This window comes from Somniosus microcephalus, chromosome 2 (genome assembly GCF_052327205.1).
Source record: "Somniosus microcephalus isolate GS21.2 chromosome 2, FLI_Smic_1.0, whole genome shotgun sequence".
In the NCBI taxonomy this organism is placed as follows: domain Eukaryota; kingdom Metazoa; phylum Chordata; class Chondrichthyes; order Squaliformes; family Somniosidae; genus Somniosus; species Somniosus microcephalus.
Genome location: NC_140988.1, coordinates 391,906,787 through 391,929,684, shown reverse-complemented (window position 1 = coordinate 391,929,684; position 22,898 = coordinate 391,906,787). Strand labels below are relative to the sequence as shown.

General features: G+C 54.3%; 1 protein-coding gene and 2 non-coding genes across 3 annotated transcripts; all 3 read right to left on the bottom strand.

The window, feature by feature from the left end:
• Positions 1-2,179: 2,179 nt before the first annotated feature.
• On the bottom strand, positions 2,180-21,080 carry nop56 (NOP56 ribonucleoprotein homolog). Its single transcript, XM_085976467.1, has 12 exons — positions 21,032-21,080; positions 19,992-20,081; positions 16,584-16,698; positions 15,515-15,682; positions 15,015-15,213; positions 14,246-14,433; positions 12,702-12,853; positions 11,691-11,791; positions 10,971-11,119; positions 4,755-4,876; positions 2,987-3,133; positions 2,180-2,906 (listed from the first exon to the last, which is right to left on the bottom strand). Exons 1-12 carry the CDS (start codon positions 21,032-21,034, stop codon positions 2,721-2,723), a joined length of 1,620 nt encoding a protein of 539 aa, XP_085832593.1. The 5' UTR covers positions 21,035-21,080; the 3' UTR covers positions 2,180-2,720.
• Positions 8,713-8,786, bottom strand: LOC147123880 (small nucleolar RNA SNORD56). The gene has a single exon (XR_015075152.1). It is a non-coding gene; the product is annotated as a small nucleolar RNA SNORD56 (small nucleolar RNA).
• On the bottom strand, positions 14,584-14,720 carry LOC147123879 (small nucleolar RNA SNORA51). The gene has a single exon (XR_015075159.1). It is a non-coding gene; the product is annotated as a small nucleolar RNA SNORA51 (small nucleolar RNA).
• Positions 21,081-22,898: the final 1,818 nt, after the last annotated feature.

Sequence of the window (22,898 nt, the reverse complement as noted above, 5' to 3'; positions counted from 1 at the left end):
TTCAGAGAATTGCAAATACTTGGGAGGGGAAAAAATACAGGACTACAGGGAGAGTGGGACTAATCAGATAGCTAGGCCAAAGAGCTGGCAGACAATAGGCCGAATGGCGGCCTTCTGTGCCGTATCATTCTATACTGGGACTATTTACACTGGAACACTAGAAATAAGAGTAGGCCATACGTATGTCCCCTCGAGGCTGCTCTGCCCTTCAAGATCATGGCTGAACTTCTACATCAACTCCTTTCCTGCCCTATCCCTAGATCCCCTTAGTGTCCAAAATATCTAGAGAATGATAGCACTAGAGCCAAGAAATAGTACGGTATTAGGTGGGGTCAGACTAAGAATACAAGGTCTAAGGTGCAGGTGTGTGAATGAACGAAGCATGTTTAATAAGGTTGGTGCGCTGCAGGTGCAAATTGCCACATGGGAATATGATGTTGTGCTGATAACAGACCTGGCTCAAAAAGGGCAGGATTGGGTAAATATTCCTGGATATATGGTGTTCAGGAAAGAAAGATGGGGTGGCAGTATTGATCAAGGAGAATATTATAGTGCTGGAGAGGATGTCCTGGAGGGGTCAAGGACAGAATCTATTTGGTGAGTTAATAATAGGTGTCGTTACACTACTAGGTGTATTCTATTGGCCACAGACTAGTGGGAAAGATAGAGGAACAAATTTGCAAGGAAATTACAGGGAGAGGTGCAAGAGAACTATATATAGTAATAATAGGGGACTTGAATTATCCTTATATACAGACTGGGATAGTAATAATGTAAAGGGCAAAGAATTTAAGCGTGTTCAGGGGAACTTTCTTGATCAGTAGGTTTCTAGCCCGACAAGGGGGAGGCATTGCTGGATCCGGGGAATGAGGTGGGTCAAATGTCACTGGGGAAAGTGAACATAGTATAAGGCTTAGATTAGCTATGGAAAAGGACGGAGCAATCGGAAGTAAAAATACTTATGGAGGAAAGCCCATTTCAGTGGGTTGAGGATGGATCTATCCCGGGTAAATTGGAATCAAAGATCGGTATGCTAAACTGTAATCGAACAATGGCTGCCTTTAGAGATGGTTCAGGTGCAGTCCAGGTACATTCTCCTAAGAGGGAAAGGTGGGGCAAACAAAGCCAGAGCTCCCTGGATGACGAAAGAGATAGAAGAGGAAGCAGAAAAAAAGGGGCATATGACAGATTGAGAATACAAGCGAGAACCAAGCTGAATATACGAAGTTCAGTGGGGAATAGAGAACAGAAAGAGGGAGTCAGAGAATAGATTGGCAGCTAACAAAGGGATTCCAAAAGTCTTATATAGGCATAAATAATAAACGGGTAGCAAGGAGGGGTGGGGCCAATTAGGGACCAAGAAGACCCACACATGGAAGCAGAGAACAGGGCTGAGGTACTAAATTAGTACTTTGCATTTGTCTTTACCAAGAAAGATACTGCCAAAGTCAGCAAGAGGTAGTGGAGTTACTGGATGAGAAAAATTGATGAGGTACTAGAAAGGCTGGCTGTACTTAAAGTAGGTAAGTCACCAGGACCAGATGGGATGCTGAGGGAGGCAAGGGGGATACTGGCCACAATCTTCCAATCCTCCTTAGATTATGGGGGTGGTGCCAGAGGACTGGAGAATTGCAAATGTTACACCCTTGTTCAAAAAAGTGAGAAAGAATAAACCCAGCAACTACAGGCCCGTCAGTTTCTCAGTAGTAGGGAAACTTTTAGAAATGATTATCCAGGATGTGGAGTATATGGATTTCTACAAGGTGTTCGACAAAGTGCCACATAATAGGCTTGCCAGCAAATTTGAAGCCCATGTAATAAAAGGGACAGTGGCAGCATGGATATGGTATTGGCTCAGTGACAGGAAACAGTAACTGACCCGTTGTTTCAGACTGGAGGAAGGTGTTCCCCAGGGGTCGGTTGCAGGACCACTGCTTTTCTTGATATAATGATTTGGACTTAGGTGTACAGGGCACAATTTCAAAATTTGCAGATGACTAAACTTGGAAGTAGTGAACAGTGAGGAGGATAGTGATAGACTTGAAGAGGACATGGGCAGGCTGATGAAACAGGCAGACACGTGGCTGATGAAATTTAACACAGAAAAGTGCAGTGTGATACATTCTGGTAGGAAGAACGAGGAGAGGCAATATAAACGCAAATATTACTGACAAGCCTGCATGGTATTGCATTTTATTGACTGTACATATTTACAAGCTCAAAGATGGACGGGTCACTGACTTTCACAGCTTTGTCACCCCCTCCCTGGGCCTGTGTCAGTGATAGGCTGGGGTCAGGCCAATGATTAGCAGGGACCCTCTATTGGTGCTGACCGGCTTAATGCTGGCACTGTACCAGGCACATTAGGGCTGCCACTGTGGATACAGCACCAGGCCCCAGTAAAGCTGTCGTCAACCAGTCCTGTAAGCTCACTTGCACCAGCACAGGGCAAACATAAACCTTCCACACAGCTACTGAGCTGAAGGCACTTCCACCCAGGACCCCAGGTATGTCAGACCCCCAGCACTGGGGCCCCAGGTGTGACAGACCCTCAAGGCAAGAGGAAGCTCATGCACAACTCCAGACCAAACAAAATAAGCTACTTATATAAAAATTGTCTGACGGAGGGACAGTCTAGCCTGTCTGACCCGTGTATGGAGGGACAGTCTAGCCAGTCTGACCCGTGTAACAGTCCGCACTCAGTGCAGTGCTGGCCTCTCCTAGTTGGATTTGTTTTTTTTCTTCTTTTTCTTCTTGTCCAATACAGGGGTCGCTGGCTCCTCGGCCACCAGCCGCTGCTTCCTCTTCTTCTGAACAGGCGTTTCCTGGACACCATTTGACACATCGTCCACCGTCACTTGCTCCTCCTTTTTCTCCTCCTCCACCACCACTTCCACATCTCCATTCTACAGAAACAAGAGATGCAGTGAGTGTGGAAGTTATACAGGGACCCATCAGCCCAGAGATACTCTCTCTCCCCCCTCACCTCACTCGCAGTTTTGACTCTCTTTTCAGCAGGTTCCTCTGCCCCTTCCTCAGCAGCCAGGGCCTCCAGCTTCCTCTTCTCTCTCTTCTTCCTCCTTTTCTCTTTCTTTTCCATTTTTCTCTTCAATACTGCTGTCAATTCAGCCGCCTGGGAACAGAACAGAAACAATTAAAAGTCAGAGCCCTGCCACATATTTACACAGGGTTGACTTCGCAAGCCTTGCACACCAAAGGGTAATGGCGATACCGTCACACACACACGTCGTCATGTAGTCATGACTGGGCTGGATCAGCCTCATTAAACCAATTTCTTCCCGCCGTGATACCGAGTCAGAGCTTTGCATCGTCTCCAACAGGTCCTGCCCAGTCGGCAGTGTCATAGGCCATGGTAACATAGTGGTTATGTTACTGGATTAGTAATCCAGAGAACGAGAGTTCAAATACAGGAAACTCTGCGATATCCGGCACCGAGCTGTTGCCGATCTATCAAAACTGCCGGCCATACCAGCGTTAATGTTGAAGCATACGGAGGTTTTCATCTCCGTATCTGACAACGAACACGGTTGCTTAGCAACAGCTTCAAAACAGTCGGCCCGTACCGTGGCAGCGTCTCTGTAGCTTAGCAACAGCTTCAGAGACTTTCCAGAGCCTGACTGTTGGAAAAAAAAAGCCACGAGAAGAAAAAAACCTAACAAAACAGCTCCTGATTTCTGCCAGTAGATCGAGGTTTCCGGACATACAACCTCCGGATAAACCCTGTAGCAGTTTTGAGAATTTGAATTCAGTAAGAAGTAAATCTGGAATAAAAAGCTGGTGTCCATGAAGCTGGTGGATTGTGGCAAAAACCCAACTGATTCACGAGTGTCCTTAAAGGATGGAAACCTGCCATCCTTACCCACTCTGGTCCATCGGCAGCTTCAGTCCCACACCTCATCTTTCGATTAGACACTTTACAGCCTTCTGGACTCAGTTCAACAATTTCAGACCATAACCTCGGCCTATCTTTTTTCTCCTCACACGGCAGCTGTCAATCATTCTGCCATTGCCAGTTACACTTCATCTGAAGTCATTTTTGTTTCTTAACTTGTCCCATTCCCATCACATCATCTTCTGTTCTGGCGAAGGGTCATCAGCCTGAAACGGTAACTGTTTCTCTCTCCACAGATGCTACCTGACCTGCTGAGTATTTCCAGCATTTTCTGTTTCTATTTCATATTTCCAGCATCCACAGTATTTTGCTTTTGTGCCATTTCCTTCTGCCTTGCACCATCATCCCTTTTGTCTCAATCTCTCCTGCCTTCCGTCCTATCGCAGGCCTTCCCTTTTGGTCTTTCCTCCCCTCCCGCCTTTCGCTGCCCCTACACTTGCTTAAAAACCTGTTACATCTCCCAACTTTTTCTAGTTCTGACAGAAGGTCATCGACCTGAAACGTTAACTGTTTCTTGCGCTCTACAGACACTGCCTGACCGGTTAAGTATTTCCAGCAGTTTGTTTTTATTTCAGTCCCACAACTTGCATTATATTACACCTTTAATATAGTAAAAGGTCCCCAAGGTGCCTCACAGGAGCATTATCAGACAAAATGTGACACTGGGACACAAGGAGATATTAAGACAGGCGACCAAAACCTTGGTCAAAGAGATAGGAGCATCGTACAGGAGGGGCAGCTGGGAACTGGAGCCCGTCTCCGTGAAACACTGCCCGCTCCACACACCCACCTCAGTCTCAGTGAGAAACACTGCCCGCTCCACACACACACACCCACCCACCTCAGTGGCAGCCTCCTTCATCACATCGACATTTTTGCGAGGGGCCTCGCCAGTCTCGTAGAATGCCAACCGCTCTTCAACCTGGTCTCGCAGTTTGTCTCCAAACACACTGGTGAGTATGTCTGAAAAGGACAATTGGACGGGTGAGGGTCTGATGAGTAATTGGCCAACTGGAAAATGATCAACCCCAGCAATGCACAGTACTTACACACCCGACCCCAGAAAAACTCACTCACCCCCAGGGAGCAGCACATTCCCCACTCACCCCCAGGGAGCAGCACATTCCCCCACTCACCCCCAGGGAGCAGCACATCCCCCACTCACCCCCAGGGAGCAGCACATCCCCCCACTCACCCCCAGGAAGCAGCACATCCCCCACTCACCCCCAAGGAGCACATTCCCCCACTCACCCCCAGGGAGCAGCACATCCCCCACTCACCCCCAGGGAGCAGCACATCCCCCCACTCACCCCCAGGGAGCAGCACATCCCCCCACTCACCCCCAGGGAGCAGCACATCCCCCCACTCACCCCCAGGGAGCAGCAAATCCCCCACTCACCCCCAGGGAGCAGTACATCCCCCCACTCACCCCCAGGGAGCAGCACATTCCCCACTCACCCCCAGGGAGCAGCACATTCCCCACTCACCCCCAGGGAGCACATTCCCCACTCACCCCCAGGGAGCAGCACATCCCCCCACTCACCCCCAGGGAGCACATTCCCCACTCACCCCCAGGGAGCAGCACATCCCCCACTCACCCCCAGGGAGCAGCACATCCCCCCACTCACCCCCAGGGAGCAGCACATTCCCCACTCACCCCCAGGGAGCAGCACATTCCCCACTCACCCCCAGGGAGCAGCACATTCCCCCACTCACCCCCAGGGAGCACATTCCCCACTCACCCCCAGGGAGCACATTCCCCACTCACCCCCAGGGAGCACATTCCCCACTCACCCCCAGGGAGCAGCACATTCCCCACTCACCCCCAGGGAGCAGCACATTCCCCACTCACCCCCAGGGAGCAGCACATTCCCCACTCACCCCCAGGGAGCAGCACATCCCCCCACTCACCCCCAGGGAGCAGCACATCCCCCCACTCACCCCCAGGGAGCACATTCCCCACTCACCCCCAGGGAGCAGCACATTCCCCACTCACCCCCAGGGAGCAGCACATTCCCCCACTCACCCCCAGGGAGCACATTCCCCACTCACCCCCAGGGAGCACATTCCCCACTCACCCCCAGGGAGCACATTCCCCACTCACCCCCAGGGAGCAGCACATTCCCCACTCACCCCCAGGGAGCAGCACATTCCCCACTCACCCCCAGGGAGCAGCACATTCCCCACTCACCCCCAGGGAGCAGCACATCCCCCACTCACCCCCAGGGAGCAGCACATCCCCCCACTCACCCCCAGGGAGCACATTCCCCACTCACCCCCAGGGAGCAGCACATTCCCCACTCACCCCCAGGGAGCAGCACATTCCCCCCACTCACCCCCAGGGAGCAGCACATTCCCCCACTCACCCCCAGGGAGCAGCACATCCCCCACTCACCCCCAGGGAGCAGCACATCCCCCCACTCACCCCCAGGGAGCACATTCCCCACTCACCCCCAGGGAGCAGCACATTCCCCACTCACCCCCAGGGAGCAGCACATTCCCCACTCACCCCCAGGGAGCAGCACATTCCCCACTCACCCCCAGGGAGCAGCACATTCCCCCCACTCACCCCCAGGGAGCAGCACATTCCCCCACTCACCCCCAGGGAGCAGCACATCCCCCACTCACCCCCAGGGAGCAGCACATCCCCCCACTCACCCCCAGGGAGCACATTCCCCACTCACCCCCAGGGAGCAGCACATTCCCCACTCACCCCCAGGGAGCAGCACATTCCCCACTCACCCCCAGGGAGCAGCACATTCCCCACTCACCCCCAGGGAGCACATTCCCCACTCACCCCCAGGGAGCAGCACATCCCCCCACTCACCCCCAGGGAGCACATTCCCCACTCACCCCCAGGGAGCACATTCCCCACTCACCCCCAGGGAGCACATTCCCCACTCACCCCCAGGGAGCAGCACATTCCCCACTCACCCCCAGGGAGCACATTCCCCACTCACCCCCAGGGAGCAGCACATCCCCCCACTCACCCCCAGGGAGCACATTCCCCACTCACCCCCAGGGAGCACATTCCCCACTCACCCCCAGGGAGCACATTCCCCACTCACCCCCAGGGAGCAGCACATTCCCCACTCACCCCCAGGGAGCAGCACATTCCCCACTCACCCCCAGGGAGCAGCACATTCCCCACTCACCCCCAGGGAGCAGCACATCCCCCCCACTCACCCCCAGGGAGCAGCACATCCCCCCCACTCACCCCCAGGGAGCAGCACATCCCCCCCACTCACCCCCAGGGAGCACATTCCCCACTCACCCCCAGGGAGCAGCACATCCCCCCCACTCACCCCCAGGGAGCAGCACATCCCCCCACTCACCCCCAGGGAGCACATTCCCCACCCCCACAAACACTTCCTTCTAAGGTGCGCAACCACATGGCCCAGAACTCATGCTCACTTCAAATTAAAGGCCGCAGAGAGAACCGGACTGCCGGAGCAGGGGGAGGGGCCCAATACACAACAGCCCGGAATGCAGACAGTCATTTGCGAGTCTGGCGACCTCAGCAGATCCCAATTGGAAAGTAACAAGAGTTGGGGCAGCGGCCACATGAGGGAGTGGGCGAGGGGTTGGTTGTGTCGTTCTCTGGGAATCTCCAGGCACAGGATGTAGAGGAGCCGCACTCAGCCAGCTGTCATGGTGATGAGGGCAGTGTCTCCCTCCTCCTCCTCCTTTGGTGCCACAGTTCCAGGGGCCTGAAAGACAAACTCGCGGGGCCATTCCTGAGCAGGGCAAGTTCAGTGCAGCCAGACCCAGCTTTAAAAATCGGTGGGGAGAGGTCAGTAGATAACCACTTGTACCTCACCTGTAACAGGCGGGAGTGTCGTCGAGTTTTACCTGCAACAGGCGAGTAAGAAGGGACTTTGTTGCGGTCAGATGGCAGTAACCGGTTTTAGGAGAGGAAACGGGAAACGCGTTTGTGCAAATTGAGCTGTACATTAATCTGCTTTTTAAAATAAAATGATCCTGCTGCAGATGGGTTTGTAAGGTCAGTCTTTCAATTGTTCGGTGAAGCAAGGAAGCATTTTAGCAGAAGGAAGAAGAGTGATTGACAAGTTTAACTTACTTTTATTTGCTAATTTTGTGTTAATTTTACTGTGAACAAAGTTGCAGAATGGGCGTGTAAATGACAAGTGAATTTCAATATAGATAAGTGAGGTGGGAGGAATAAGGGGGCCACACTCTCCTTGGAAAAGAGTCTAAATGGGGTGGAGGTGCAAACAGATCGAGGGGTATAGATTCACAAATTAAAAGTAGCAACGCAGGTTAAAAAACCCACTTGAAAGCACCAGGGTTCATTTCTAGAAGAACAGAATTCAAAAGCAGAGAAGTGATGTTAAACTTGTACAGAACCATGTCTGATTGCCACATGATTTGAGACAGTGGGGTGGCAATATGCTGCCGTTGTAAAATTTGCCCACGGACGAAAAGGTTGCAAAGGAGTTCATGGCCCACTCAGTACAAAAAAATGAGAGAATATTGCCCACAAACCCCAGGGAGCAGCACATTCTTCACACACAACCCTGAAGGACCCCGGCTTGGCCTATACGTGACTCCAATCCCATACCAGTGGCCGTCTCCTAACCGGGTTTGCCAGCATCACCCTCACAAAGTATTAATTAAAAAAAAAGAGACAGCGTTGCACCAGAACTGTGGACATCAAAGCAACCACCCGAACCAGTAACATGCAAACCTTGTGCAGGTCACGGACCGAGGTCTCGGGGCTAGAGTCAGCACACAGGTCTCCCCACAGCAGGAACAGGAGACGCTCCCTCCGGCAGGCTGTGCTCAGACAGACGTTGTCAACATTCACAGGAGTGAAATGCGGTTGACGAAAAATACTGAAACATCACTGCAGTCGCCTTGTCAGCCGGAGTGGGTTTCTGGCCACCCCACCCCCCCGAGGAGCAGTCAATCCGGGGCACCCCCTAAACCCACCCCACCCGAGGGGCAGTCAATCCTGGGCACCCCCCTAAACCCACCCCACCCCCGAGGGGCAGTCAATCCTGGGCACCCCCTAAACCCACCCCACCCCCGAGGAGCAGTCAATCCTAGGCACCCCTAAACCCACCCCACCCCTCACCCGAGGGGCAGTCAATCCTGGGCACCCCCCTAAACCCACCCCTCACCCGAGGGGCAGTCAATCCTGGGCACCCCCCTAAACCCACCCCTCACCCGAGGGGCAGTCAATCCTGGGCACCCCCCTAAACCCACCCCTCACCCGAGGGGCAGTCAATCCTGGGCACCCCCCTAAACCCACCCCACCCGAGGGGCAGTCAATCCTGGGCACCCCCTAAACCCACCCCACCCGAGGGGCAGTCAATCCTGGGCACCCCCCTAAACCCACCCCTCACCCGAGGGGCAGTCAATCCTGGGCACCCCCTAAACCCACCCCACCCCCGAGGGGCAGTCAATCCTGGGCACCCCCCTAAACCCACCCCACCCCCGAGGGGCAGTCAATCCTGGGCACCCCCTAAACCCACCCCACCCCACCCGAGGGGCAGTCAATCCTGGGCACCCCCTAAACCCACCCCTCACCCGAGGGGCAGTCAATCCTGGGCACCCCCTAAACCCACCCCTCACCCGAGGAGCAGTCAATCCTGGGCACCCCCCTAAACCCACCCCACCCGAGGGGCAGTCAATCCTGGGCACCCCCTAAACCCACCCCACCCCCGAGGGGCAGTCAATCCTGGGCACCCCCTAAACCCACCCCACCCGAGGGGCAGTCAATCCTGGGCACCCCCTAAACCCACCCCACCCCTCACCCGAGGGGCAGTCAATCCTGGGCACCCCCTAAACCCACCCCACCCCCGAGGGGCAGTCAATCCTGGGCACCCCCTAAACCCACCCCTCACCCGAGGGGCAGTCAATCCTGGGCACCCCCTAAACCCACCCCTCACCCGAGGGGCAGTCAATCCTGGGCACCCCCTAAACCCACCCCTCACCCGAGGGGCAGTCAATCCTGGGCACCCCCTAAACCCACCCCACCCCCGAGGGGCAGTCAATCCTGGGCACCCCCTAAACCCACCCCACCCCCGAGGGGCAGTCAATCCTGGGCACCCCCCTAAACCCACCCCACCCGAGGGGCAGTCAATCCTGGGCACCCCCCTAAACCCACCCCACCCCCGAGGGGCAGTCAATCCTGGGCACCCCCTAAACCCACCCCACCCCCGAGGGGCAGTCAATCCTGGGCACCCCCTAAACCCACCCCACCCCTCACCCGAGGGGCAGTCAATCCTGGGCACCCCCTAAACCCACCCCACCCCCGAGGGGCAGTCAATCCTGGGCACCCCCTAAACCCACCCCTCACCCGAGGGGCAGTCAATCCTGGGCACCCCCTAAACCCACCCCTCACCCGAGGGGCAGTCAATCCTGGGCACCCCCTAAACCCACCCCTCACCCGAGGGGCAGTCAATCCTGGGCACCCCCTAAACCCACCCCACCCCCGAGGGGCAGTCAATCCTGGGCACCCCCCTAAACCCACCCCCCACCCGAGGGGCAGTCAATCCTGGGCACCCCCTAAACCCACCCCTCACCCGAGGGGCAGTCAATCCTGGGCACCCCCTAAACCCACCCCTCACCCGAGGGGCAGTCAATCCTGGGCACCCCCTAAACCCACCCCACCCCCGAGGGGCAGTCAATCCTGGGCACCCCCCTAAACCCACCCCACCCGAGGGGCAGTCAATCCTGGGCACCCCCCTAAACCCACCCCACCCCCGAGGGGCAGTCAATCCTGGGCACCCCCTAAACCCACCCCACCCCCGAGGGGCAGTCAATCCTGGGCACCCCCCTAAACCCACCCCACCCGAGGGGCAGTCAATCCTGGGCACCCCTAAACCCACCCCACTCACCCGAGAAGCAGTCAATCCTGGGCACCCCCCCTAAACCCACCCCACCACTCACCCGAGAAGCAGTCAATCCTGGGCACCCCTAAACCCACCCCACCCGAGGGGCAGTCAATCCTGGGCACCCCTAAACCCACCCCACTCACCCGAGAAGCAGTCAATCCTGGGCACCCCCCTAAACCCACCCCACCACTCACCCGAGAAGCAGTCAATCCTGGACGCTAACGTGCACTTGTTGGCCAGGTAACGGGAAATCCTGCCCTTGTTCTTAGCAGCAGCTCTGCCGATGAAGGTCGAGTGGAAGATCAGGCCATACTTGGGGGTGTTCCCTTTGGTCTTTAGAGCTCTACAGTCAGACAGGGAAGGAAGCTGAGGTTATAAGCACACTCCCAACCCACTGGCAGCCAGACAACAGCCTATTCACCACCTTAAGCATTCACTGCCTCCACCACCAGTCCAACCTGTCAGCAGTGTGCACCATCTGTACACTATGCTATGCTTCCTTCACCACACGGACTGCAGTGGTTCACGGCGGCTGCTCACCACCTCAAGGGCAATAAATGCCAGCCTTGCTAGCAACGCCCACACCCCGAGAATGGAAAAAGATTATCGCAAATTATTTAACAGTATACAGTTTGGTCCCCACCCTCAATTACCTCCATTTTGAATCAGTTACAAACTAGAATGTAAACCTCAAGATGAAAGGAGTTGGACGGGAAGACTGAGTAAATACCTAATCCAGGGGTCAAGCTCCAACCTGCACCCCTTTAGACATTAGCACGAGCATCGATATGAGGTAAAACAGTGGCTGCTCAGAGCATGGGATCGGTTATCACTCGCTGCCTGCAAACGCATTGGCAGCGCATCAAACCGACTCCCAGTAACCTGCCATCACTACAGCCACCCAGCAGCTATACCTGAACAAAGCCTTCTCTGCACCCAGGATCTGCACCGTCGAGGCTGGGTACTTTGCCAGATTCGTCAGACTGCCTGCGTGAGAGATCAGGCGGGCACCCACCTAGAGGGAACAAAGAACAGTCAGTCTCTCAGGCTCAGCATTTACTACAAGTCTACACCTAAAGGACTGACCCCCCCCCGCCAAATCATCACAAGCCACCAGGCCCCCAACGCCAAAGGAAACAGCAGCCAGGGCCCGACTGCAAAGTGCCTTCAGACAGGATAGTATGTGACGTTTATCCAAACCGGGCAAGTTCCCAAGTGAGCAGGGCTTCCAGTTACAGAGGGCAGGCTACGATTAGCTGGTCCCCAGGCACCATGCTCGGCTGCCTTAGGGAACTGCAGACGAGTTTCTCTGGAATTGACGGCAGGATTTCCCCACCTCTCCCAGGGATGGTGTGCTCGATGTGGCTGCACTGGGCAGGTTTACTTTGCCATATGTACATACAATCAGTTATGGACAAGCTCCTTTTGTAAGCTGACCCCAACACAGAAATACACAGTAAACCCACTTTGTAACTATTTCCGAACTCCTGACATGGGGGCCAATGCTTTCAAATAACAGCTCCCTTCATTTTAAATAGCAAAGCAGACAATATTTAGCCACATCTCTACTCACATACATGGGGGTGGCTGGAAGAATGACCCAGCACCTGGGGAATGAGTGAGTAGGATCACAAGGCAGAATGGGGACACCCCTGCTCCCCCACCCCCAAACAGCCGGTTACCAGGGTTGGCGAGAACACGCTCAGAACATGGATCTTCCTCACAGTGTATCAGAGGATTGACAGATTTAACAGATCATCACAGCGTGTCTCTCACTGACAGTATCTAAACCCGGCAACGATCACACACTGGAACCCGGCGGCCTGGAACTAGGTCACTGTACTGCCTCAGGGAAGATTCCGAGCCCGTCGGTTGGTTAACTACCACTAAGACCCCCACAGACCAGGGCAACACACGACACTCACCACCTCCCCAATGAGTGCGGCCAGGTTGGGAGCCACCTGACCCATCTTGGAGCGCAGATAGTCCTGCAGGGTCTTCCTGTATTCAGCCAGAGACACCACTCTGTTCGAGAAGCTTTCAATGTTAATAAGATCAATGGGAGAGATATCCATACCTGTCGGAACAAGAGACAGAGTTTAGTTTGTTATAGAGGGGTGTGGGCAAGGCTGGCCCGGCAAGTTTCTGCACACCCCTCACGGTACGGAAATAACAGAAAATGCTGCAAATACTCAGGTCAGACAGCACGGTTAACATTTTAGATCAAAGACCTTTCAACAGGACTGGGACCAATCTGAAACATTAACTGTTACTCATTATCCCTGCTCTATCTCCTAATCAATTCCCTACCCATGTCAATAGGTTGTCTCCAATTCCATGTGCTCTTGTTTGTGTGAACAGTTTCTTACTGCAATGCAATTATATAGGGCCCTGGTGAGACCACACCTGGAGTATTGTGTACAGTTTTGGTCTCCTTACCCAAGGAAGGATACATTTGCTATAGAGGGAGTGTAACAAAGGTTCACCAGACTGGTCCTTGGGATGGGGGGGATTGTCCTATGAAGAGAGATTGAGTAGACTAGGCCTATATTCCCTAGAGTTTAGAAGAATGAGAGGTGATCTCATTGAAACATACAAAATTCTTACAGGGCTTGACAGGGTAGATGCAGGGAGGATGTTTCCCCTGGCTGGGGAGTCTAGAACCAGGGGTCACAGTCTCAGAATAAGGGGTCGGCCATTTAGGACTGAGATGAGGAGAAATTTCTTCACAGAGGGTGGTGAATCTTTGGAATTCTCTCCCCCAGAGGGCTGCGGAGGCTCAGTCGTTGAGTATATTCAAGATAGAGATCGATAGATTTTTGAATATTAAGGGAATCAAGGGATATGGGGAAAGTGGAGATGAGGTAGAAGATCAGTCATGATCTTACTGAATGGCAGAGCAGGCTCGAAGGGCCAAATGGCCGACTCCAGCTCCTATTTCTGATGTGGAACCATACTGAATACCTTCCCGAAGTCCCTATAAATCACATTCCTAGACAATCCCTTATCTACCACTTTAATTACTGCCTCAAAAATCTAACTAGGTTCATTAGACATGACTTACCCTTTACAAATCCACACTGGCCCTCTGGTCAGCTCATAGCACTCACCCTGCCCCTAACAACTGCCAATGCTCTCAAATGGCTCCCTTCATTTTAAATAGCAAAGCAGACAATATTTAGCTACATCTCCACTCACATACACAGGGGTGGCTGGGAAAATGACCACTTGGGGAATGAGGGAGTAGGATCAAGGCAAAATGCCACCCCACCCCCACAGCCAGTTACCAGAGCTGGAGAGAACAAACACGCTCAGAACATGGATCTTCCTCACAGTGAATCAGAGGATTGACAGATTTAACAGATCATCACAGCGTGTTTCGCACTTGGACTCCAGCATGGGTAGAAGTGGCTGCAAATCTCAGTGCCAGGGTCAACATAACTCCCACCCAAAAACACCCCAGACTGACCCATAGAGCTGCGAGAGGCATCCAGGATCGCCTGGGCTTTAGCGCTGTCCATCACAATCTCCTCCAGTGCCTCCAGACTCTCCTCGGACAGCTCCTTGCGGTTCCCAATCAGCTTGGTCAGCCGACAATAAGAGTAATTCTCAGCAACAATCTTGATGAGCTCTGGGAAGTGGTATCCATACCACTCTCTGGAGAGAAGGAAAAGTGGGTCACAGCTGCTACTGAGACACAGCCCTCAATAAAACTGGCCGAGTTACTCCAAATCCAGCAGTTAAACCACATTAACTTAGTTATTAACTCACAACCACTGCACGTAGCCCCTCCAAGGCCAGAATTATTAGTGTCTCCCTGCCAACAATACAGCCCGAGCCACAAGAGGAGCAGGGCTGTGGTGTAACAGGGAATCCTGCTCTACCTCCTCTTCCTATACAGTCAGTGCTGAGGGAGGGCACTGCCTGTGAAAAGGACGGAGGCTCCAGCATCACATTCCAGGCCCAGCCACGTGTCTCGATTCGGGAGCCTGAACCCCAAGTCCCTCCTCTTCGTTTTAAATGTTTTATCATGTTTAATTCTTCTCCACCCCCTCCCAAAGTGCTTCATCCTTGCGTCGCTCCATATTAAAACAAACTTTGTATGTTGATGTTGTGCTCATTACATCAGTTTACAGATCAGTATTATAGATTAAGAACAATGGTCCCAACACTGACACACCCCCCCCCCAAGGACACCATTGCCTTTAGTGAGCAGACCCTGCCTGGCCCCAGTTTACCTGACTCTCATGGAGAAGGTGTTGATGTCCTTGTCCAGCTGGTCCAACAAGCTGATGGACTGGATGATCATGTTGTCAGCCCTATTCACATTGAACTTGACTTTGGCCCGGGAGTAGCTGTGGCCCAGACCCAGCTGGGCCTTGGCAGCCGAGAGCGCAGTCAGACCCTGCACCAGGGAGTGGAAGTGAAGCCGCACCCCTAGAGCACAACAAAGAACCCTTCAATACACCGGGAGAGGGGAAAGGGATATGACCCACAGAACAGAGCACACGGGAACAGGACAGCCTCACGAGGACCAGTGTGTATGTCCCATTACTGCAGAAACCTCCTCACAACAGTAGCAGTTATCAGCAACAGAAGACACAAAGCAGTAACACTCGAACCGCACCACTGTCCCATAAGCCCAGACTCCCTCACTAACCAGCCCAATGGCACTGCAAGCAGAATCTCAGCTCCCCACTCCCACCAGTTACTGCCCATTCTCTAGCCACTTTCTTACCTCGAAGGATTTCTGCCACCACCCCTCCAGTCTGGCACTGAATTCCAAGCTCCTCCTGAAGTGCTGCTCCGATTTTTGGATCCGCCACCCCCAGGATTATCACCTTTTTCTTGCTGGAAGCAGGCATGTTGGTCTCCAGCAGTAGCCTCATATCCTCGTGAACAATACCTGGGGCACAGTCAACAGTTAGCAGTCTGAAAGTAGCCACGGGTGGGACACTGATGCAGCCCCATCGCCAGTGCTCAGCTCAATTAGTTCACTTCACCGCAAGTCAGTGGATTGACAGATAGGAGACATCATCGCACAACCGGGCAGCCCGCGGCCCCGGGCTAACCCCAGGTAAACCCCCCCCCCCCCCCCAAAAAGACAAACCCCAGACAACCCCCCCCGACAAACCCCAGGGAACAACCTGTCCATCAGTCCCTTCCCTCCCAGATGGAGAGAATACCACTATCCCTCAAAAGTTTTAGAAATACTGCACCCAAACTCCAATTAGCATCCCGATAGGCCTTGTGGACAGTGCAACTACTTGGCACAGTGCTACAGGCCAGCTTGTTGGGCTGTGTAGTGGGATGGGGGTTTCCACAACAGCCAGTGCACCACGTTGAGGAAGGGGGAAGCGCTAGACAGGATACTGATTCCCCACCAGTACCCTGCCACCCCCAACTGAGCAGGCACAAGAACAGTCAAACTGACAAATCGCCGTATTGCTGCCCGGCACCCTACCCACGCCAGCACCCCCAGGAGACACCAAGTCCCGGCACAGTGGGTGTTCACTGTGTACTCTTCTGGTTTTGGGTGGTTAAACAAATAATCTGTAACTAATAAAACTTTACTTAAATTAAAATTTGATTGGCCGGGGTGATGCACTCCAGTCCCTGCTTGCTCCATCTCCAGGGCCACCCGGGCGCGAACATGGCCGTGGAAGAGAGGCAGGTAATCGGGCTGAACGACCCCCTCGACCGCCCGCTGCCTGGAGCAGTTAATGGCTATTTTGGCCAGGCCCAGGAGCAGTCCTATGGGGAGTCCTCCGATCTGGTGTTCACTGTAGTGAGACAACAAAACTCACCTTCAGAAATAGCATTGATGTTTTCCAGGGCACTCTGGGCAGATTTAAATGGTGAAAATGCCACTAGTTTAACAATGTTGTTGAACTTCCCAATGGTCAGCACACTCTCCTCCACCTGGAACAGGAAGGGACAGTCACATTAAGCAGCGGAGAGGACAGATCCAGTCTAGGAAATGGGACTGAGAAACCAGCCAGCACAGAACACAGTGCTGCTCCCTCTCACACCAACACAACCCAATCTTCACCAAACACGAACTGATACGGACAGACCACAGGAGTAATCCACGATGATCAGTGGTTACTGCTGCAGCAAGCTCAGCCTGACTCGCTGGAAGAACGAATTTGGTCAAAAGCATCTGATCAGATCCTCAGGACACCCAATGCTCGAAGCCCATTTCCACACTGCAAGGTTCTATAAAAAGCAATTGAACGAGCGATATTGGTTCAAGGGTGACTCCAGCAGAACCATGGGAACTGGAGCCCTGACGAAAGGTCATCGACCCAAAACATTAACACCTTTCTCTCTCTCTCCAGAATCTGCCTGATCTGTGTACTCCAGCATTTTGTTTTTATTTCAACAGTTATACCAACTAAGTCACGTATTGACAGAAGGAAAAGCCACAAATATACAGGCCAGTCAGCATCTGTACAGAAAGGATGAGCTATCAGAATCAAACATCCAAAATATGAAGCCGCCGTTTCTCTTTACAGACCGAGGTGTTAACACCTCGACAGAGGGCTCAGGCTCTGCAGTAGGGCCTGAATCACAATCTGGGCGGACACATCAGTCCAATACCGTGCAAGTGTTGCATGGTCAGAGGTGCCATATTCGGACGAGACATTAAACTAAGATCTCAACTGGCTATTTTGATAAGATTCCTATGACACAATTCAAAGAGCAGGAGCTCCCCATGTCCTGGGGAACATCCAGCATTCCCTACAGAGCGGCCAATCACCTCACCGCAGTGTGGGCCACAGAACAGCCACTTATGTCCACCCACATAAGCCACTGCACTTCAGAAAAGCACCGAGAAATTTTGTGCTGAAAGTTAGTGAAGCATCAATGTTATGCACACTCTCCTAGTAAAGGATCCCCTTGGAATGACTGACCATAATATGGTTGAATTCCAAATTCAGTTGGAGGGTGAGAGTTGGATCTCAAACCAGCGTACTGAGCTTAAATAAAGGAGACTATGAAGGTATGAGAGTAGAATTGACTAAAGTGGACTGGGAAAACAGATTAAAGTGTAAGACGGTACAAGAGCAGTGGTCTACATTCAAGGAGATATTTCACATCTTTCAAGATAAATATATTCCACTGAGGAAAAAGGGGAGTAAAAGAAAAGACAGCCATCCGTGGCTTAGTAAAGTAATAAAGGATAGTATCCAACTGAAAACAAGGGCAAATAAAGTAGCCAAATCTAGTGGGAGGATAGAAGATTGGGAAGCATTTAAAAGCCAGCAAACAATAACTAAAAGTTAAAGAAAGGGAAGATAGATTATGAAAGTAAACTAGCAAAAAATATAAAAACAGATAGCAAGAGTTTCTACAGCTATATAAAAAGAAAACGGGTGGCTAAAGTGAACGTTGGTCCCTTAGAGGATGGGACCGGGAAACTAGTGGTGGGGAACATGGAGAAGGCAAAGACGCTGAACAAATATTTTGTATCAGTCTTTACAGTAGAGGACACTAAAAATATCCCAACACTGGACAAACAGGGGGCAATTGGGGGGGGGGGGGGGGGGGGGGGGGGGGGGGGAGGAGCTAAAGACAATTAAAATCACTAAGAAGATGGTACTCAGTAAAATAATGGGACTGAAGGCGGATAAATCCCCCGGACCTGATGGCCTACATCCTAGGGTCTTGAGAGAAGTGGCAGTAGGGATTGTGGATGCATTGGTGATTATTTTCCAGAACTCCCTGGACTCAAGAAAGGTCCCAGCAGATTGGAAAACTGCTAATGTAACACCCTTATTTAAGAAGGGAAGTAGACAAAAAGCTGGAAACTATAGACCAGTTAGCCTAACATCTGTGGTTGGCAAAATGTTGGAGTCCATTATTAAGGAAACAGTAACAGAGCATTTGGATAAACATAATTTAAGAGTCAGCATGGTTTTATGAAGGGGAAGTCATGTTTGACAAATTTGCTCAAATTCTTTGAGGATGTAACATACAGGGTGGATAAAGGGGAACCAGTGGATGTAGTGTATTTGGACTTCCAAAAGTCTTTTGACAAGGTTCCACACAAAAGATTACTGATCAAGATAAGAAATCACAGAATTGGGGGTAATATACTGGCATGGGTGGAAGATTGGCTATCTAACAGAAAACAAAGAGTTGGGATAAATGGTTCGTTATCGGGCTGGCAATCAGTAACTAGTGGTGTTCCGCAGGGGTCAGTGCTGGGACCCCACTGTTTACAATCTATATTAACGATTTGGAGGAAGGGACCAAGTGCAACATATCCAAGTTTGCCGACGATACAAAGATGGGAGGGAAAGCAGTGAGTGAGGAGGACATAAAAAACCTGCAAAAGGACATAGACAGGCTAAGTGAGTGGGCAGAGATTTGGCAGATGCAATATAATGTTGGAAAGTGTGAGGTTATGCACTTTGGCAGAAAAAAATCAAAGAGCAAGTTATTATCTAAATGGAGAGAAACTGCAAAGTGCTACAGTACAAAGGGATCTGGGGGTCCTGGTGCATGAAACACAGAAGGTTAGTATGCAGGTGCAGCAGGTGATCAGGAAGGCCAATGGAATCTTGGCTTTTATTGCGAGGGGGATGGAGTATAAAAACAGGGAAGTCTTGCTTCAGTTATACAGGGTATTGGTGAGGCCACACCTGGAATACTGCGTGCAGTTTTGGTTTCCATATTTAAGAAAAGATATACTTGCTCTCGAGGCAGTTCAGAGAAGGTTCACTCGGTTGATTCCAGATATGAGGGGGTTGACGTATGAGGAAAGGTCGAGTAGGTTGGGCCTCTACTCATTGGAATTCAGAAGAATGAGAGGCGATCTTATCGAAACATATAAGATTGTGAGGGGGCTTGATCGGGTGGATGCGGTGAGGATGTTTCCACTGATGGGTGAGACTAGAACTAGGGGGCATAATTTAAGAATAAGGGGCTGCCCTTTCAAAACTGAGATGAGGAGAAACTTCTTCACTCAGAGGGTAGTAAATCTATGGAATTTGCTACCCCAGAGTGTTGCGGAAGCTGCGACATTAAATACATTTAAAATGGAGACAGACAGTTTCCTAGCAGATAAGGGAATTAGGGGTTACGGGGAGAGGGCAGGGAAGTGGACGTGAGTCTAGGTTCGGATCAGCCATGACCCTACTGAATGGCGGAGCAGGCCCGAGGGGCCGTACGGCCTACTCCTCCTACTTATGTTCTTACAAGCTCACCTGAGGCAGAAGCAGGCCGATCTCCTCAACTTCTTTAACTGCCAGCAGTGCATAGCCAGCAGCATGCTCAAAGAGCACATGTAACAGCACCTGGACAGGAGAACACAGGGTCAGCATCACGGAATTCCTGCAGCAGATTCCTTACTAACCCCTCAAGAACATACATTTACAAAGCACCTTTCATGTAGGAACAATTTGAGGCATAAACAAAATGGATGCTGAGTATTGGAGGCAGCAGCTTAGCAAAGGGTTGGTCAGGGGGCGGAATGTTCCAGAGTGCGTGAGGGCTGGAGAGTAAAGCTCCCTCTACACTGCCCCATCAAACACTCCCGGGGCAGGTACAGCACGGGTTAGATACAGAGTAAAGCTCCCTCTACACGGCCGGAGATTGATAGATTTTTGTTGACCAAAGATATTGCGGAATATGGGGAAAAGGCGGGTGTGTGGAGTTAGGTCGCAGAACAGCCAGGAACGGCCTCCTCCTGTTCCTAGACTGACTCCCTCTGCCAGTGGGCCGAGAATTCAGGCCTCGCTCCTCAGTGCCGATGGAAGCGCTGGGGATGACCGGGGTCCCGCAGGCTGTGGGCCGGAGATCGTCCTGTTTGGGTCAGCCCGCGGCCTCCACCACGTGGTCAAGCACCGGGCCTCGCTCTCCGTAGCGCCTCTGCCGGTCACAGCAACCCGCCCGGGGCCCGGCCATCACCCGGGACCACCGCCACCCGCCCGGGGCCATCACCCGGGACCACCGCCCCCCGCCCGGCCATCACCCGGGACCACCGCCCCCCGCCCGGCCATCACCCGGGCCCACCGCCCCCCGCCCGGCCAGCCTCGGGCTCACCGCCCCCGCCCGGCCAGCCCCGGGCCCACCGCCCCCCGCCCGGCCAGCCTCGGGCTCACCGCCCCCGCCCGGCCAGCCCCGGGCCCACCGCCCCCGCCCGGCCAGCCCCGGGCCCACCGCCCCCCGCCCGGCCAGCCCTGGGCCCCCCCGCCCGGGCCGCGGTGAGCACGCTCCAAGACCGCCCTCCCCCCACTCCTCTCACCATCCCGGCAGCTCCGACTGAGAGTGGCGATCACGTGACGTCACCACTTATACCCGCCACCTCCCAGCAAGCCCAGCTGTGATTGGCTGCCCAGCACCCAATCAGTACACGGTTGACTCTCGCGCCCGCCAAATCAGTTCAAAAGTCGTCAAATGGAAAACTGACCGAACCACCCCTCCGACAGTGCAGCACACCCTCAGTACCGCCCCTCCGACAGTGCGGCGCTCCCTCAGTACCGCCCCTCCCACAGTGCGGCGCTCCCTCAGTACCGGCCATCCGACAGTGCGGCGCTCCCTCAGTACCGCCCCTCCGACAGTGCAGCACACCCTCAGTACCGCCCCTCCGACAGTGCGGCGCTCCCTCAGTACCGCCCCTCCCACAGTGCGGCGCTCCCTCAGTACCGGCCATCCGACAGTGCGGCGCTCCCTCAGTACTGCCCCTCCGACAGTGCGGCGCTCCCTCAGTACCGGCCCTCCGACAGTGCAGCACACCCTCAGTACCGCCCCTCCGACAGTGCGGCGCTCCCTCAGTACCGCCCCTCCCATAGTGCGGCGCTCCCTCAGTATCGGCCCTCCGACAGTGCGGCGCTCCCTCAGTACCGCCCCTCCGACAGTGCGGCGCTCCCTCAGTACCGCCCCTCCCACAGTGCGGCGCTCCCTCAGTACCGGCCCTCCGACAGTGCGGCGCTCCCTCAGTACCGCCCCTCCGACAGTGCAGCACACCCTCAGTACCGCCCCTCCGACAGTGCGGCGCTCCCTCAGTACCGCCCCTCCCACAGTGCGGCGCTCCCTCAGTATCGGCCCTCCGACAGTGCGGCGCTCCCTCAGTACTGCCCCTCCGACAGTGCGGCGCTCCCTCAGTACTGCCCCTCCGACAGTGCGGCGCTCCCTCAGTACCGCCGCTCCCACAGTGCGGCGCTCCCTCAGTACTGCCCCTCCGACAGTGCGACGCTCTCTCAGTACTGACCCTCCGACAGTGCGGCGCTCCCTCAGTACTGCCCCTCCGACAGTGCGGCACTCCCTCAGTACCGCCCCTCTGACAGTGCGGCGCTCCCTCAGTACCGCCCCTCCGACAGTGCGGCGCTCCCTCAGTACCGCCCCTCCCACAGTGCGGCGCTCCCTCAGTACCGGCCCTCCGACAGTGCGGCGCTCCCTCAGTACCGCCCCTCCCACAGTGCGGCGCTCCCTCAGTATCGGCCCTCCGACAGTGCGGCGCTCCCTCAGTACTGCCCCTCCGACAGTGCGGCGCTCCCTCAGTACTGCCCCTCCGACAGTGCGGCGCTCCCTCAGTACCGCCGCTCCCACAGTGCGGCGCTCCCTCAGTACTGCCCCTCCGACAGTGCGACGCTCTCTCAGTACTGACCCTCCGACAGTGCGGCGCTCCCTCAGTACTGCCCCTCCGACAGTGCGGCACTCCCTCAGTACCGCCCCTCTGACAGTGCGGCGCTCCCTCAGTACCGCCCCTCCGACAGTGCGGCGCTCCCTCAGTACCGCCCCTCCCACAGTGCGGCGCTCCCTCAGTACCGGCCCTCCGACAGTGCGGCGCTCCCTCAGTACCGCCCCTCCGACAGTGCGGCACTCCCTCAGTACCGCCCCTCCGACAGTGCGGCGCTCCCTCAGTACTGCCCCTTCGACAGTGCCGCACTCCCTCAGTACCGCCCCTCCGACAGTGCCGCGCTCCCTCAGTACCGCCCCTCCGACAGTGCCGCACTCCCTCAGTACCGCCCCTCCGACAGTGCGGCGCTCTCTCAGTACTGACCCTCCGACAGTGCGGCGCTCCCTCAGTACTGCCCCTCCGACAGTGCGGCGCTCCCTCAGTACTGACCCTCCGACAGTGCGGCGCTCCCTCAGTACCGGCGGTAGCAGAG